Source organism: Protopterus annectens, chromosome 1.part1 (assembly GCF_019279795.1).
Source record: "Protopterus annectens isolate FY-2018-M chromosome 1.part1, PAN1.0, whole genome shotgun sequence".
In the NCBI taxonomy this organism is placed as follows: domain Eukaryota; kingdom Metazoa; phylum Chordata; order Ceratodontiformes; family Protopteridae; genus Protopterus; species Protopterus annectens.
Window position 1 is genome coordinate 774,479,382 of NC_056726.1, and position 19,675 is coordinate 774,499,056.

General features: G+C 38.2%; 1 protein-coding gene across 1 annotated transcript in view; it reads right to left on the reverse strand.

Annotated features, from left to right (window-relative positions):
* Window positions 1-19,675, reverse strand: part of LOC122807101 (aquaporin-7-like) — a 219,978-nt gene that overhangs the window by 168,917 nt on the left and 31,386 nt on the right. Inside the window, exon 2 of the mRNA XM_044078058.1 lies at window positions 17-143. Coding sequence (XP_043933993.1) covers window positions 17-143 — 127 coding nt within the window. The remainder of the gene's footprint in view (window positions 1-16; window positions 144-19,675) is intronic.

The window sequence follows — 19,675 nt, forward strand, 5'->3', positions numbered from 1 at the left end:
TTTTTCAATAACTCACCAGATACTCCACCAGCAACATGTATTCCCATCGTAACACCAAATGCAAAGCCTAGGTTTATACTGAGCACATCACCATGGTCGCCATCTCCTAGCTGTACCTGCGCAACAGAGCCTAAACCAAAAACCTTTAGGTAAAAGAGATAAATAAGAATTAATAATATAAATAGGTAGTAATTGCAAACAGCAGTGTAATAAAAGAACATTTGTATAAAAAATGGAACTATTACTCTTCTGGGAATATCTTTTACGTATAGGTGCCTCTCTCACAATAACTTTGCCTTATGCAGTTGACCTTCAACATGCAGACTGGCTTGTAACTTTTAAGCAATGCTGGAAAAAGCTACAAAATAGTGTAATGCTTTCAAAGCCAATCTTTCAAGGTTTCCAGTCAGCTATATGATTTTGGAGCCGAAGTAAAACCGGGTACAACAGGTAAAAGTTGTAAGATACTTACCTTTCTCATCTGACATATATATACTAACTCTGGACCCTTAAACGTATATAGAGATATAGGGAGCTGGAAAACACCTAGCCTAGCTAAAGTACAAGATGCATTATTTATTTATTTATTTATTTGTACTTTACCTTAATCCTCAGCAAGTTTAAATCATACCTGCCTTATAAAAATATTATTTATACTTTATTCTCATCATAAAATAACTGAGGATAATTAGTCTGGTGGCAGCCAAAAAACAGCAAGCCTGTTTAGCCAAGAGTAATATTACACCTAGCCCCATTGTAGTTACCTTGTCAAAAGGCCTGTTTAGCCAAGAGTAACATTATACCTAGCCCCATTGTAGTAACCTCGTCAAAAGGCCTGTTTAGCAAGAGTAACATTACACCTAGTCCCATTGTAGTAACCTCGTCAAAAGGCCTGTTTAACCAAGAGTAACATTACACCTAGCCCCATTGTAGTAACCTCGTCAAAAGGCCTGTTTAGCAAGAGTAACATTACACCTAGCCCCATTGTAGTAACCTCGTCAAAAGGCCTGTTTAACCAAGAGTAACATTACACCTAGCCCATAGTAGTAACCTCGTCAAAAGTCCTGTTTAGCCAAGAGTAACATTACACCTAGCCCCATTGTAGTAACCTCGTCAAAAGGCCTGTTTAGCCAAGAGTAACATTACACCTAGCCCATAGTAGTAACCTCGTCAAAAGTCCTGTTTAGCCAAGAGTAACATTACACCTAGCCCCATTGTAGTAACCTCGTCAAAAGGCCTGTTTAGCTAAGAGCTGAACTTCAAAACTGTAAAAAATGTCAAACCTGAAATACAAATAAAATGTAAGATCACATTCACATACATTTTACAAACTTTAAACATACAATAGAGCATTCTTGCAGTTTCCTTATCCAAACAGTAGACCTGATACTGCAGCTGAACACATTTTTAAAATGCATAATTTCTGAAATATTCCTATATTAGCACAATACACTAAGCTTAAACATCCAGGAGCCATTTTTCAAACACTTTTCCCTAAGCATCCAGCAACCGTCTTGCAGTCTTAAGATTATTGTATGTTTTGAATCATCCGTTGCAAAAATATACCTAATTTCCAATCATCAAAAGAGGTGACAGCACATATAAAGTTCAGATTGAGGACATGAGGTCGGACCCCCCCCCCCCAACTTATTACCCCACCATTCAGCCTAGTGCTGAAGCATAGCCAACTCAACTGAAAACCACAGATGAAGAATAATGAAAACAAAATGCCATGCTTGACTAATGACAAATTTCTATGCCTGAAATGCTCCTTGAACTGTGTTCACCTGTTACCCAGCCCCAAGTGAAGGAAAGGTAGATAAAATAAAAACACAGCCACAACATAGAAATGACAATAAAAAAATATTACAAACACAGTGCCATCTCAAATAACCTGCCGTAAATGATCATGTATATGTATGCCAAGGCTTTTGCAGAAATGTTAAGTACAGTATCCTTGTATTACTAGCTGAGGAGAAAAGAGAGCATAAAACTGAAGAATATAACCTACCTAAAATACAAAAAAGGATACATGCAATATACAGGGTAAAGGTATTACATATATATAACATCTGATATTTTAGGAGTAACAAACTTGATGCATAGCTTTATGGTTCATATATATATATATATATATCTATATATATATATATATATATATATATATATATATATATATATATATATATATATATATATACACACACATATACCTATAAATATATGCATATATATATATATATATATATATATATATATATATATATATATATATATATATACATATGTGTGTGTGTGTGTGTGTGTGTGTGTGTCTGAGGGAGAGAAAGAGAGATAGACACGTCTTATCATACAAATGCAAAAATAAAAAAATATAGTTTTATTTGCAGGGTGTCCACCCCCCCCCCCCGCACCTTCACAACTCCTGCTAATTGTATATACCACTGAGATCACACTACAGTGGGGTAATTGCAAATTTCTCAAAAGCCAGTGTTCCACAATCTCATGCAAAAAGCTGGTACAGCTGATTTTCAATGAGCTGTACATACTGGCTAGTCTGTGACATTCTCAGGGGCCTTTTTACTTTATTTTAGTAAAGTGGTTTATTTAGAGGCCAGCGCCATACAGCAGAGGTATAAAGTTGTGACTGAATCCTCGGATACCTGAGTTTGTGTAGCATATCCAGGTACTTTAGTAGCCAGCTGATAGTATAGTAGTGAGTGCCTACAGATGGGGAGCACTGCAACAAGATATTGCTGTTGAATGACACCTGTCAAAGACCAGCCAATATAGCACTCTGCTGTCAGGATAGTATATGCCTTACATATGTTGTAGTGAAGCTGGGCCAAGTGTGAGGAAGCACATGCTTAGCATTATTACAACAGAGCCTGTTTTGTGGGATGTTCACTGTTAAACCACAAAAGGTATGGGGTAGTGCATACTAAAAGTTACCAAAAGATGTTCATCATTCTCATTGCTGCAGTAGCCTTTAGGCCAAGGATATAGATCCAGGAATCCCAGAAGAATGGTTGTAGCAAAGCCTGTCCTGGACCTAGAAAAGAAATCCAGTATATACATTTGATCATGTAGCTGCATCTAGAATAATTCTAGAGCCCACCCATTTCCAATATGGCTTTGAAGAAGTCAGGCCCCTAATAGCGTATGCCTTGATACTGTCTAGAACTGATTACTTATGGGGGGCAAAATAAAAGGCAATAGCTGAGGACAACCATTTTAAAATGGTCTGTTTTGACACAGGTTGTCCTTTCTTTGTTCCATTCCATTCTTAGTAGGGAAAACAAGGTATACAAAATATCTTCATTGAATTGTCAAAGATGATGCAACACTGTAGTTTCCAAGCTGAAGACAGTTAGGTCTCTACTTCTGGGATGTTTCCTTTCATGGCAGTAGACCCTGGGCTGAGGGTAAGTTAAACCTCTGATTTAGTGGAATGAAGGGGATCTGGTAGGCAGGGCTCATACTTATGCTACAATTTGGAGACAGACATACTTAGAATTAAAAGGTCTATTTAATAAAAACATTTTTGTTAGTATTGCAGTCATAATAACCAGGGGTTTATACTATTTCAAAAGAATATGAGGACTTAATGAGAATTTTCTTTAGTGCAGTTTTGGATTCTGTTGGGGATCTAGGTTAAACCCATTAAAAATGTATTCAAGTCTGAGGAGCAGGGTGGTTAAAAAAGTGGTAAATCTAACAGCAATTTATATATCTTTAAATGTTTGCTAAATACTGAATACAATGGCGCCGCTGCACTGGCCCAGTAATCAAGGAGCCTCAGTAGTTTAATAATGTCATATCATATGCCTGCAACCCTAGACTCCACCTTAGTAACTTGGCATTTTGCTGGCTGGCTCAATAACATAACATAAAGTTCTGTATAAATCATATTAATATCCACAAATGACATAGAATTATTTACACAATTACAGATAGCTTGGCTGACAGTGTCACAACCCCCCCCCCCCAAAAAACTCAAGCTAGTTTTTCAAGTGACCCTTGAGAAACATTGCTTTAGTGGGTTGAACCAATATGGGAATTCCTTACCCCATTTCCTGTCTTGAGAGCCCATCTGTGTTGGCATTGCTAACCCCACTGTGGTGCTGCACTGTCATATCATATGCTTGCAACCCTAGGCTCCACCTTAGTAACTTGGCATTTTGCTGGCTGGCTCAATGTAGCCATGTTAGGGGATTGTGGTCTGTAACTACAGTGAATTTCCTTCCATACAGATAAGGCTGAAGTTTCTGCAGTGCCCACACTATGGCTAGGCATTCATTTTCTACAGATGCATAGCATTCATTCCTGGGTTGGAGCCTATAACTGAGATATACCACTGGGTGCTTTTTGCCCACTGAGGAAATCTGGCTAAGTACAGCCCCCATCCCATGGTTTGAAGCATCCGTCTGCACAACAAATTCTTTGCTGTAATCTAGACTGACTAACACAGGGGGTCTTCCCAAACCTTGTTAAGCTTCTGGAATGCCTGCTCACATACTAGGGCCCACACTACCTTATCTGGCATGTTTTTCCTTGTCAGGTCTGTGAGGGGAGCAGCTATGGTACTATAACTGGGGACAAACTTTCTCTAGTACCCTGCTGTCCCTAAAATGCCCTCACCTGCTTTTTGCTAACAGGGGCAGGCCATGCCTGAATGACTTCCACTTTGGCGGATTCTGGCCTGATCCTGCCACTCCCCACTCTATGTTCCAGGTAGGAGACCTCTACCATGCCCACCTGACATTTCCTCGGCTAAATGGTCAACCCTGCCCTCTGTAGTCTGCCCAGCACCTCCCTGACATGCTGAAAGTGCTCTTGCCAGGAATGGCTGTAGATGACAATATCATCTAGGTAAGCAAGGGAAAAAACTCCTGCTCCTGCAAGGATATGATTTACCAGCCTCTGGAAAGTTGCTGGGGCATTTTTCATCCCAAAAGGCATCTTCGTGAACTCATACAAGCCAAAAGGAGTCACAAAGGCTGACCTCTCTCTAGCACTGGGAGTCAAGGGCACCTGCCAGTAACCCTTGGTAAGGTCAGTAGTGGTAAGATACTTAGCCCTACCCAGCTGTTCTAGGACTTCATCTGTCCTAGGTGTAGGTTCATAGGTTTATACTAGGCTATCTGCCCTAAGGCATTTATAAGCCTAGCCCAAAGTTTTGTGCCTTACGCCACCCCTTATGTTAAAAAATACTGTGCCCGTTAGTTTGTTGTGCCTCTGTCCAGCAGTGACACAGAGATGATTCCCGGGGGTAAACCTACGATCTCCCATCCACCGGTCAAGATTTCTCTTGAACAGAGCCAGCGAGGTGCTCTGCCTCACATGGACCAGGATTTTATTCCACAGCATAGGGAGTCTCTGGGTAACAAATCTATCCCTCCAGCATGTCCTATTTATATCCGTGCTAAGGTTTAAGTCGCTTGCTCTAGTGGATCTGGTAGATTTGGATTTTTGAGGTGGAGCATGTCCATTAATTCCGGGTTGGACATGGCCTTGTATGTCAGGCACAGGTCACCTCTGAGCAGGCGGTATGCGACTGAATAGAGCTGGAGTTTCTTCAGTCTGGCAGCATATGACAGATTTTGGAGTCCCTTTATCCTTTTGGTGAGGAACTTTTGGGGTCTCTCCAATTGCTGCAGGTGTCGGGTGAGATACATCCCGAATGGGGCATTGTACTCGATCATTGGTCTGATAAGTGAAGAGTACAGGGGAACAATGACCTCACTTGATCTGGATGTGAATCCCTTCATGATCAGGTGGGCAATGTAGAAGGTCTTTCTAACCACTTTAGCAATGTGAGTGTCAAAAGAAAGGCCACTGTCAACCTGGGTCCCCAGGTCCCTGATAACCTCTTCTGTGCTTAATGGATTGCCACCTATATGGTAGCTTGGGGTTACCTTGTTTTTCCCGAAGGGTATGATTCTACATTTTTTGGCATTTAACTTCAGGCCATGGCTCTGGCACCAGCTATCAGTTTCCGTGAGACCCCTCTGAAGGATATCTGTGTCCGATGTACTTTCCACTATGGCGCCCAGTTTGCAGTCATCTGCAAACTTTGTCAGCCATAGTCCTCCTATGTTTGCCTGTACTTCTGAGAAGTAGATGCCGAACAACAGGGGGCCCAAGGACTGAGCCCTGTGGAGTAAGCATCTGATTCTGTGTGGTTATTTAATTTCCTGTAGTCCACATGAACCTGGTGCTGCCATCCTTCTTTGGTACAAGCATCACTGGGGAGGTCCTGTAACTACTGGACTCCTGAATTACCCCTAATTCCAACATTTCCTGTATCTCCTCCCTCAGAGTCTGTTTGACTCTCTCAGGCACCCTATAAGGGGCTTGCTTATTAGGCCTTTGGGGGCCTTTGTCCACATGGTGTTGCACCAGGTGGGCGCACCCTGGTTTCACAGTGAACATGTCCCCAAACTCCTGTAACAATGCTCGGATTTCTCAAACCTGGGTAGGGAATAGCTGAGAGACATTGCTACCCCTTCCACTGAGGTGGCAGTCCAAGCCTCACTGAGGAGATCAGTCACCAGATCCCCCATCAGACTCCTCCTGACATACTCAGCACAAAGGCCACCCTATCATGGTAAGGTTTCATCATGTTAACATGATATAATTTCTGGCCCTGCCTTCTCTCTAGCAGTTATACCACGTAGTTCACATCAATGACCTTCCATACTACCTTGTAGGGTCCCTCCCAGGCTGCCTGCAGCTTGTTGTGTCTGACAGGAATGAGAACCATTACCTGCTGCCCTGCAGCATACCCTCTAGCTCGAGTATTCTTGTCATACCACACCTTTTTCTTCTGTTGGACTTCTGCCAGGTTCTCCTGGGCCAAGCCCATGAGTTCCCTGAGCTTTGTCCTGAGGCTTAGGACATATATCACACTCCTTGGGGGATTCACACTCACCCTTTCACTCATCTCGAATCCTATCTAGAGGTCCCCTCACCCTATGCCCATACAACTCAAAGGGTGAAAATCCTGTGGATTCCTAGGGCAGCTCTCTGTAAGCAAAAAACAGATGGGGCAAATATTTGTCCCACTCCCTCTTAAACTGGTCTGCAAATGCCTGTAGCATTGTCTTGAGTGTAGAGTTTAACCTCTCAACAAGACCATTTGTTTGGGGATGGTAGGGGATGGTCTTAAAGTCCTTCAGTCATTAGTACGTCCACAAACAAGCCAGCAGGTCTGACATGAAATTGGCATCTCTGTCAGTCAGTATTTCTTTTGGGAAACCTACCCTGCTGAAAATCTCTAACAAAGCATTTGCCACCTTTTTTTGCCTCAGTGGAGGACAGAGCCACTGCCTCAGGGTATCTGGTAGCATAATCTACTACCACTAAGATATACTTTTTCCCTGTGGAACTCGGGGTACTCAGAGACCCCACAATATCCATAGCTACCCTCTGAAATGGCTCCTCAGTTACAGGCAAAGGCATCAAAGGAGATTTCACTTCATCTCCTACCTTTCATACCTTTTGGCACTGCTCACAGGTCCTGCAGTACCCAGTTACATCTCTGGAAATCCTAGGCCAAAAGAAGTTCTGCATAATATGTCCCTTCATACATTTTATGCCCATATGACCTGCAAAGGGAATATCATGAGCTATGGCTAGAAGTGCCACATGGTAGGCTCTGGGCACTGCCAACTGCTGTATTCTCTCACACTCTAGCCTTCCCTCAGTGGTCCACTCTCTATACAGTAACCCTTTGTCCCAATATACAGATTACCCTTTCCATTGAAAATCAGGTGCCTCACTAGCTACCACTCTCAGGCCTTGTAATGTAGGGTCTGAGAGCTGAGCCTGTCTCAACTCTCTCTTCGTAACCCTTCCCAGCTCCCCTTCCACAGGACGTCTGGCATCCTCTGACAGTGGTGCCTCACTGTCAGCCTAGGTACTACTACTACTACTCACCTCTGCCCTTGCAGTCACTCTGTCCAAGGGAACATCAGTACCCAGAAGCAGCTGTGGCTCACCTACAGTCCTACTACTACAGGGTAGCTCTTTCACTGAAGTAACCACATCACCAGTTCTGGCTGCAAGTGTGTGGTCTGCCTGGGTCTCCCCTAGGCTACCAGACCCACATGTTTGTCTCCAAGCCTGACTGCGTGTAACTGCATGAAACACAGTGCTGCATTATCTAAATCATTCCCTATAAGGACATCTGCAGGGATATCCTGAAACACACCTACATGCTGGCTTCTTTTTCCAGCCTACCAGTCAAGGTGAACCCTAGCCAAAGGTATTTGGAATGGGGTCCCTCCTAAAGCTCGGACTGGAGTAGACTGTCCAAGCAAGTAGTGCTCCTCTTTAACCATTGCAGACTTCACAATGGTTAAGCCAGAGGCTGTGTCTGTCTTAGCAATGGCTTCTTTCCCATTCACTAAGGTAGGATATAACCTCTTGTGGTAGGTTGATACCCTTGTTGTCTTGAGACAACCTACTGCTGGCATTTTGTCATTCCCACTTACTGGCTCTCTCTCATCTTTTGTTTCCCACCTTGCCTCCTTGGACATCTATATGCTACATGGCCCCACTGGTTGCATTTAAAACATTTAACCCTTGGTCCTGGATGTGTACTGGACTAGTGGCTTTGCCTGCTACTGGCAGAATCTGCTGGGGCAGTCTGGGCTGCCCGCCATGGGTTCCCTTAGACCCATGAGCAGCACTGGGTGTCCCTTTCTTGTGCAGTGATGTCCTGCTTGCTAAATATAGTTCTCCCTTCTTTCCCAACTCATCATTGTCTATCAGCTAACCAGATTGTCATGTCCTCAGGCCAAGTGCTAAGGGCTTGTTATCTCACCAAAAGGTCTGCTAGCCCTTCAATAGTGGTGACCTGACATCCACTCACCCACCTATGAAAATAAGTGCTTAGTTCAGCAATATATTCACACACACTTTCATCATCTGCCTTGTGTCTATACTCATTAAACTTTTTCCTATAAGCTTCAGGTGTTAACTTAAAACATTCTAGCAAACAGTTTCTTACAATATTATAATTTAAGCAATCAGTATCAGACAGTTTATAAATAACAGTAACAACTTTACCATGGTGTAAGGGGGTCAGGAACCATACCCAGAGCCTTTGGTCAACATTATACTGTTTACATACCCTTTCAAACATATGAATGAAACTATCAAAATTATCCCCCTCTGTAAATTGTGGAAGAAATTTACTGACCTTTGTTGCTTCTGGGATTCGGTTACTCACTTCCACATTACCTCCATGATTCTCGTGAAGAGTCAGCATTCCCTTTCATGTTGCCTCTATCTCTCATTCTCCTCAGCCTCCAGCCATTAGAGTTTCTCATTTTCCTCAGCCTGAAGATGTCCCAGTTTCTCTGCTGCTTCTGTTTCCAGATGCTTGGCCTCCAGCTCAAGTCTCTTTAACTCCAGTTGGACTTTTAAATCCTCTGTGGAAAGGTTGAGTTGTCCATTTTCTGAGAGTTGTACATCTCCGCAGCCAGTCTGATTGTCCTCCTGGTTGCTATTCTGTAATGCAGCTGTGACTAAAGCTGCAATCATTTCTGCTTTAGTCAGGCTGGCATGCAGCAGTCCTTTAGCCTGGCACATTTCAGCCAACTGGCTCTTTGTCAGCTTGCCATACTCCTCTGGTGACATGCTTGCCTGCTCTCCCTGACTAACTAAGCTAACAAAAAAATAAAACAGTTGTGATATGAACTCTGAATGTTCACTAAATGACTGATTGAGAGTACAAACTCCTTCAGTGAACACTGTACACAAGCTACAGGAATTCAATATCCACACCACTACAAGCCAATTAATATATGATGTGGCTATCTCACCACTGTCAACCAATTAATATGTGATGTGGATATCCCACCACTGCCAACCAATTAATATGTGATGCCCCTACACTACCCAGTAATCAAGGAGCCTCAATCCTCACCACTGGCAACAGTGGGGGACATACAAATGGGAGGATGACAAGTACACACACAATAAAGTGCAGTTTCCTTTAAGATCACACAGAGATCAGTCTGGGGCTGGTTTCTCCCTCTTTCTCCAGATCCCCAGTAAGACTCCCCAGTGGCAAAGCTATAGGGTTAAGATCTCAACTGAGGGGCCAAGCCAAGACCTCCAGCACCCTCTTTGTCAAACCAGTGCTTTGTGCCCCTGCCCAAGTAGCTGACACACACACACACACACACACACACACATGCACACACACACACACACACACACACACACACACACACACACACACACACACACACACACACACACACACACACACACACACACACACACACACACACACACACACACACACACACACACACACACACACACACACACACACACACACACACACACACACACACACACACACACACTTTGAGATTTGATTTATATACAAACACACAGACCTGGGGAAGGCTGGCACATGTTTACTAACTATACCCCCTTCTGCCCAGGCTATAAGGTAGTTTTCACTGCCACCAACCCCTTCTTATCAGCTGTTATAAGGCCCTTACAAAGGGTGTCCAATCCTACTGTGTAATGTAACTATTATCCAAGTAGTAGTTTTGACCAAGACTTGCAAGGCTATTTTAGGAGTGACCTGTACAGTGTCACCAAATACATATGCAAGTACACTAAGAGCTTAAATATGTCTCACACATATCAGCCACAAAGATAGGTTTAAATATAGTTAATAATAAATAACAAAAGAACAAGACAATACTCAGAAAACACAGTTACCTCAGAGTTCAAAATCACAGGAAATATTTTAAAACAACATTGCAGGACAGTCCCAAATAAATACAGAAAACATCTAAACTAATATTTACTATATTCCTAGTTATATCTAAAAGATATACTATGCCCTAAGTCATACTTACAAGAAAATCCAGATGTGATGATGATAGATGTTTCCAGGTCAAAGACAAAATACAAAATGCCGAGTCTGTCTCTGAGAGAGTTCTTAAATTAATATCACATTTTACTGCTGTGTTAGCCTGCATAACTTCACTTTTTGTCACCTGCCTTCAGTTCCCAGGCTAAACCATAAACTAATAGGATTTAACATATGTGTGTGAGAAATACATATCTCTCAGATATTTCCAGATCTTGGAAGTTGTAAAACAATAAAATGCTTACAAAACATTGCAGAAGACACCCTAGTTCTAGACACCCTGTCTCCTTGCTGCATTGAAACTAACTTTTGTAACAATCATAAAATAATTTAATTTCAACTTATTTTCTTGAAGTTTTACAAGTTAATGCTGTATGTTCCAGTTTCTACTATTAAAACATACATTTGCACAGGTATATAGTTTATATACATTTCTGTTATTTTCCAGTAGGGTACACTGTGGACATATCCTTGAAGCTCAGTACTGTACAAACCCTGTTCAACATACACTTCCATACTAGTACTTTAATATACACATAACATATAGTTAAATCATATCAATATCCACACATGACAGAATTATTTACACAATTTTGGATAGCTGGGCTGGCAGTGTCACAACACTGAAGACCAACCACAGAAAATTATGAGTAAGATTTGGTTAATAAAAATGCAAGTAATAGAAAAATGCAAGTAGACTCAGAAATAATATGAATCTTGTGTAGTTAACTTAAGAAAATTGAAAGTAACAGGAATCAAAAGTTGGTAAAAGAAGACTATGGTGTAAAAAAAATAGTTCATTTTTGTGGTTTATTTACTTAGTTATTGTTTATTTATCGCCTGTTGACTGGGTTGGTCCCACTAGGCTAGTAACTTAATTTCAGGGGAGACTGAAGGCAATATTTAAACTATTTGGAGAAATTTTTCCTGGGAACTTCCCCTACTCATTAGGAATACACACATCCCATTCCTAGTGCAGTGGCAGCTGGGGGGACGGTGATGATATGGTGAAGATGGCAGAAGGCACAGAGGTAAACGCCAGTGCTGTGGAGAGAACCGATAAGATTGTAAGGATTCAAAAGTCATTTTTCAATAAAACTTGTTTGCTGAAGCCAAAAAAAGAGGAGTTAGTAAGTGAGTCTTGTGTTACTATAACCCTCCAGTCAGGAGGGTTGTGAGATGATGTAGCAAAAGAAATGTTGGTGCTGAGTAAGCTAGAAAATGAAGGAGATGTTTCTTGGGGACACATTATGGATAAAATAAAAAAAAAAAACAAAGTAGAGTCTATCCTGAAAGATGATGGGAAAATGGAAAGGATATCATATGCATAAAAAGTGAAAGGAGGCACTAAGGGTATAACCGAAGAAAAATGAAAGTAGAAGAAAATGTGAAGAGGAAGTGTATAGTGAGGATTCAAAATGAAGAAGAGAAAGAAATGGATAGGTATGAAGTGTGTGACAAGTTAATGGCTCCTCTGTGTGTAAATGCCTAAGAGATAAGATATAAACAAAAAGACGTTTTGTGACATATTTGAAACTGTTTATGCAATGGAAAATTTCCTTAGTGAATATGAAAAAAGAAGAACTGTAATCCTTGGAATTTATATGTAAGAAAAACATTTAACAGGGAAACAAAAAAGAAGATTCATGTACAATTTCAAAAAGAAGTAGAAAAAGAGACTTTAAAAGGATATTTGAAGTGTTTATACAAAAAGTACTGGCGATTGCAAAAGTTTATGATAAAAGGGGTTTATGGGCTGGTGGATGGGATCGTGATATTGTGTTAAAGTCTGAAAAGGGCACAATTATACATATTACAAATATGATAGATGTTAAAGGAAATAAAGGTATGGTAAAATACTGGTAACAACCCAAACCTTTTTTTATGGAAAAGAAGGACATTTGATAAATACCCATGACAAAAATAAATGTTATATTTGTGGGGAACTGGGTCATGATACAAGAAAATTTGAATTGAAATGTTCTAAATATAGCAAAATTCAACATTTATGGATGGATTATAAGATTGAAAATAATAATAATGAAAGTGAAGGAAAAAGAGATGAAAAAGAACAAATAGAAGAACCATTAGAAGTGGTGGAAACAGAAGAAAAATTAGGTAAAGAAGATAAAAAGGGAGGTAAGAAAGAAGTGATGGAGGAAGGTACTAAAATAAATTATGAAGGAAGATATAAATTGGGAAGTAGTAAAAGGAAATCAATTCTACTGGTAAAAGGGCAAAGGATAGGAAAAGAAAATCTAAAGGGATAAGCATAAGAAAGGAAATGGATGAGAAATAAAATACAGTTATAATTTCTAGAAAGTTAATGAAAGGAAAGCAATAACTTAACTTTAGAGTATTTTCTGTGAATGTGAATAGTATTAAAAACATAATGAAAAGGATAGGGGTTTTTGAATGGTGTAACAAATGCGATGCAATTATGCCAGAAGATACAAGATTCTTAACATGTGAAGAATGATTGCAAACAGAAAGTTTATGAGTGAAGACAATTTCGAATTTGGGAAATGATCAGTGTTTTGGAATAGAAATATTTTGTAGAAATACAGTAAAAATATTTGATATAACTTTAGTAAGAATGGGAAGATTAACTATTGTAGATTTAAAATGGAAAGAACAAATATATAGAATTATAGCATTGTATGCTTATGTTACTTGTAAAGAAAGAGAAAGCTTTTTTCATCAGATTCTATAAATATGAATATTATAGTGACAGGAGATTTTAACTGTGATCTAAGAGGCAAACGCAAAAAGAAAGGAAATTGTGTAAGAAAATGTTAGAAGTTATGAGGTGTGGTAAATTAATACACAAGAAAGACTAACCATAAGGGAAGGAGATTTGGATCATCTAGCAATATGGATAAAGATAAAGTAAAATAAGGAATTCATAAAAATAGGTAAAGGAACAAAGAAATGGTAAATGAGAAAGCACGGGATGAAGAAGGAAAGAGATTAATAATGCAATTACGGAGTGATCATATTACAATGAAAGCATTTTATAAAGATTGGTCTGAATGGTGGATGATTTTTAAGACTGAATCTAAAAAAATGTTATATCCAGTGTCAATATGAAGTAAGAAAAGTGGACAAAAAGTATTAGAGAGTATATAGAGATGCACTGGAACATCTAGAAAATAATGACAGAGAATATTTTGATAAAGAAAAAGAATTATGTAGAAAACATCAAGAGAAAATTAAAGAGCTATTATTCAAATAAAGATACTTTACATGGGAAAAGAGAAGACATACCTGCATATTTAATTAGACTAGTAAAGGAAGACAGTAGTATAATGAGAGAAATGAAAAATGCAAAAGAAGAAATAGATGTGAATATTGTAGTGGAGTACGTACAAAAAAAATGTTTAAAGAAAAAAAAGAAGAAATTGAAAATAATAGGGGAAGTAAAAACGTTTTCAGAACAAGATAATATAGAATTTGAAAAGAAGATTTTGCTGCATGAGTTAGATGAAGAATTAGGGCAAGCAAATATAGATTTGGCTGCAGGAGCAGATGGAATAAGATATGAAATGTATAAAAAATTATGGAATGGCAAAAAAGAATAGCTTTTAAAGATTTTGAATAAATGGCTAAATGGATGTTTCATATATAAAGAATTATCAGTGGAATACTTAAATCTATTTGGAAGAAAGAGTGCAAAAATATAATGAAAAACTGGAGACCAATAGTATTGAACAATAATGATTATAAGAAGATTATTAGAAGATTTTTATGAAAATAATACAGAAGAGATTTGAAATGAAGATGAAAAGTGTTATGGGGACAGTATGTATAGCATAAAAGAGAAAGGATGTCAAGAATTACTAATGATAGTAAGAGAGATTGTGGTTGGTATTATAAATATAAGAGACAAAGTTAAACTTTTGACATGGAATCTTAATAAGGCATTTGATATGATAAGACATGAAATCTTTTGGGTGATAATGAAAGGATACAATAATTGAGAAAATCAGGAAATTATGTAAGTCTGCCTATTGAAATAATAATGTAAAACATTTAGCAAATGATTAGTTAAGTAAAGAGATAATATGAGGAGGGATATAAGACAGAGTTGCTCAATGAGTAGTATACTCTTTGCTTTAACTTTGAATGTGATTGTTATGTGAAATAAATTGTAAAATGAAGGCAGCAGGATACATAATGACAGAAGGGTTAAGAATTCCAGTTTTGTTAACTTATGCAGATTATATTATAGTAATTGCAAAAAACAAGATGTGAATAAAAGAAGCAATATTTTATTTAAATGAATGTTTAGAAGCAATAGGCATGACTTTAAACAAAGAGAAAAGTAAAGGATTAGGAGACGTAGTTAAGACAGGAGGAATACATTTTACTATGAATGAAGTCTCTGCCTTAGGTATAACATTTGTGAATAAGGATGTATGTAGGATTCAATGGAAAAATAATAGAAGAGTTAAAAGAAATTTGTTTTTTTTTTCTGGAAAACATATAGGTTATCATTAAGCAAAAAAGCTTATTTGATAAATTCAGTTTTAATGGGAAAATAGCATATTTAGCAAGGATATGTATGTTGCCAATCATATTTGAAAAATATTTGTTATAGATAATCTTTTCATTTATGTGGAGTTCTAGACTGAATTCAGCAAAAAGAGAAATGTTATACATAAATAAAGAGGAAGGAGGTTTGTAGTTAATTAACACAGTGGTATATGTTGCTTCAATAAATTTAAAGGTTTAAAGAAGATGATTGAAAAAGATGAAAGAGTTGTTGTGAAATTGTTTAAATATAAGTATGATAAATTTGGGGGTATGGCGAAAAGTAGAGGAGCAAAAGATAAAAAGACTGTATAAATGAAGAAATGATTTATCAAGAAAAAAATATTAATATGAAAAATGACAAAATAGAAAAGGAGAGAAAATCTGGTATTAGAAAATAATTATACAATATTATTTTGTTAAATCATGGGAAAAGTTAGAAGATGGAAAAAATTAAAGGTATAAAAATAAGAAATACATGGTACATGAAAGTTTTTTTTTGTGGAGACTGGTAATAGATAAATTATCAGTATGCCATATAAAAAGAAAAGTGAAAGAATATGTCTATATTGTGGTGAAGAGGAAACTACTGAACATTGCTTTTAAAAAGTAAAAGAGTTGTGAAATTATGGAAAAGTTATGTAAAGAAAATTTCTTTGAAGATATTAAAAAAATGAATAAAATAAATATGGACATGATTAAATATGGGTATTATAAGAAAAGAAATGAATATGTTAAAAGAATAGATACAAAATAGTTTTATGTTATATGGGTTATATAAAATGAAAGGATAAATGAAATTATGTTTAATGGAAAATGGATTTTGGCAGTAATACTGAGTAAAATTAGATGGTGGCTATGGAAAAAGGAATGGGGTCTAATAAAGATACAAATTTGACATAAAATGTATGAATGTGTAATAATTAAAGATGAAAATGGAAAATTGTATATTGTAAATAAGTAAATGTTTTGTAGATAATGTTTTCTTTGTATAAATAAAGGACCCATACTCTATTTAATAGGTGGCATGGGATCTTTAACATACACCTGAACTACCACCAACTCGAGTTGATTGGATCTCGTTTTAACATCTCAGCCAATGTTGGCACACTCAGGAGTATAGCACTCCCCTTAAGCTTTACTGCACTGTCATTAATTGATCTACTTGGAGTGGGAATAGAACAGAGCGCTTTCTGCACCAAAGGTGAGTGTGCTACATGATATGCCTCTGATGGTAATTTTTGTTCCTCAGACGTTTAGAGTGGACTTAGTCCATTCACAGTGAGACCCACTAAGAAAGTCACCAGCATTAAATAAAACAATACAAAATTGTTATCCTTTGTTTGTAAAGCAGAAGCCAAAAGAAGTTTGTAACTGACTAAATGCCAGCTTAAAACCTGCCTCAGTATATGACCTGCTTACAAAGAAAAAAAAAAACTGAAATCCTACTTACTGGGGTGTAAGTGTACCAATAGAGGAAGTCTTAGGATAATATAACCTATCTGAGCGAAGGGAGTCTTGTGCTCACAGAGGGCTCCATGTTAGGATTGGCAACATTGTTTTTTTTCATAATTATGAATATTTATATTTTAGTAACACTTTAAAAAAGTATAGACCTGCATATTTTCCAGCATAGCCATACATTTATTTCCTGTTTTTTCTCATCATTATGGCATGTCTTTTAACGATGTGGATGTAGATAAATGAAGTTTATATGACTTAGAGAAGCAAGACTATCAACTGTAGATACCTGGATTGGACTGAAAGTAATGACTGCTAATGTCACAATTATATATCTACTTGGTAGCCAGATTTGTCATTTATAAACGGCCCGATATGTGGATGGTCAACATACATCTTATTTTATTCATACATCATAATATGTTAGTGAATTGTCATTCAGGAGGCAGATGTTTAAATGGGACATATTGGCTTTTTCGGTAGGGATAGAATAAAATGCAAAATTATACTAATATTTATTATTTACTGTAAAATTGGTATATCTGAGGCACGTGTTAACAAAACATGCTGCCTAGAACCTAATCAAGTTTTCATTTTTATATTATTTAGTACAGTGATCATAGAGGATCTGTTTGGATTGGCTGTGGCACCATGTGGATAGTACTGTGGCCATTATTTATTTAGTTTTAGATGATTACTCATCAGATGAAATAACCAGAAGTGGCTATAGGACTGAGATGATCATCTCTATAGTCTAGGAGGGAGAAATATATAAATGTTTCAATGAGAATAATAAGTTGAAATATATTATTGTGGCCATGTATTCCTTACTTTCAGCACAACTTTACATCAAATGTCTATACAGAAGGTAGCTATCTTTTGAGTGGGGATCAGGTCACCACATGGTACAAGCAGTTTATGAGTAATGGAAAACAAGCAAGGACTGTTACTAATTTGACCTTAGTAGAAACTAATATAGTTCTGTGGAATAATATATAAGTGTTAGGACAGTATACTGTATGTCTCCATCCATATATAAAGTGCAATGCAAAATGTCACAGGTCCAGTCTAAACCCCCTAATCAGGCACCTCATAATAACCAGAATAGGGCATAACACACATTTGTGCCTTGTTGCTAACAATGCATGTCATGTGTTTTTAAATGTTGGTCTCCACGGGTATTATAAAGTGCTTGCTTCTTTTTCACAGCTCCATTCCATTAATGTTACAAGATCACATACAGGTGGTCAGCACACAACTCAGTCAGGCCTCCCAGTAAGGAAAGGGCATTAGGTTCAAATAAAGCTTTTAAAGTCATCCCCATTGAAATGGCCAACCTCCAGCATAAACCACTGGTGGATATTATCAGATGCAAGCAGCGGTCAGAGAAGGCTCTAAGGTTAACATGAACTAAGTGGAAGACATGGAAACAGCCTAAGGGAAAAGCACAGGAGTTAAAGGAAAGACTCGTGGCTTTATCAACTCAGAAAGAAGAGGAAATAGGGGAGACGAAGAAGAATAGCAGTGTCTCCAAACAGCATGTGTAAAGACGACAGAACTGATATTTAGTCAAGACAGGTATTGAATTAAAGTATATAAGGAGACCTGATGGTGGAAAACAGATGTCCAGGAGATTATTAAAAGAAAAAAGTGAGATATAGGAAAGACAGACCGGTCCAAGAATGAATACTGTTTGGGTAACAAAAAGAAAAAGGAGAACAATCTCAATGACTAAGAATAAGATGCCAGACAAACTCTACCAGTTTCTGTAAAGTGACTACAGTTTCTGTAAAGTGACTCTTCAGATGACACAAAGAAGCTCTCTCAGGCATCAGGAAAAATATAAAGAATATAGTCTGCAGATGGGATTCATAATGAATGCCATTAGCAACCTGCTCACAACTGCTGATTTAAAAGGGGAAGATGGAGCGAATATTTCAACAAGCTTCTGAATGAAGAAAATTCCACAGAAGTTATAATGCCATATGCACAACCAATAATGAAAGAGGAAGGAGAACCCAGCTTAGAAGAAATATGAAGGGCACTAAGGAAATGAAGTCTGAGAAAAAGTTTCAGGTTCAGACGAAGTCAGGGCAAATGTGGTCAAGATGTTGGGTGCATTAGGGGAGAAATGGTGTACTGCAGTATGAAGAGAGAGAGAGACAAATTCCAGATGATTGGAGATTAAGCACTGTAGAGTTAGTGTACAAGAACAGATGGAATATTCACAACTGCAGGCAGTACAGCTGATCATATCAAACTGCATGACAGTTCTACTGATGGTGACTAATAAACAAATATGAAGAGTAATAGAAAGTAAGACTGGAGATGAGCAGTTTGGATTCAAATCAGGATGCAGTACAAATGACCCAGTGTTTGCAGTGAGATGGGTATTGGATTAATGAGCCCAACTGGTCATTCCTATACTCAAAGAAAACATATGATAAAGTTCCAAGAAAGCTGACTTTAGCAGTCCTGATATAGTTTTGAAGTCCTGGAAACATTGACTGTGCAGGCTACGTACATGGACTAATGACACAAATATGAACAGTGCTCAGACTCTCGGGTGGGGGGGTTCCAGTGAGAGTAAGTATGAATCAGGGTTCAGCACTGTTCATATTAATGATGCACTACATCTGTAAACAGCTGGGAGGGACAGGTCAACAAATTTGTTACATGAAAATGATGTGGCACTATAAGCAAATTCTGAAAAGGAACTTCAGAAAATGATAGGGGACTGGAATGCAAAACTGAAGGGACATGGGATGAAACTGA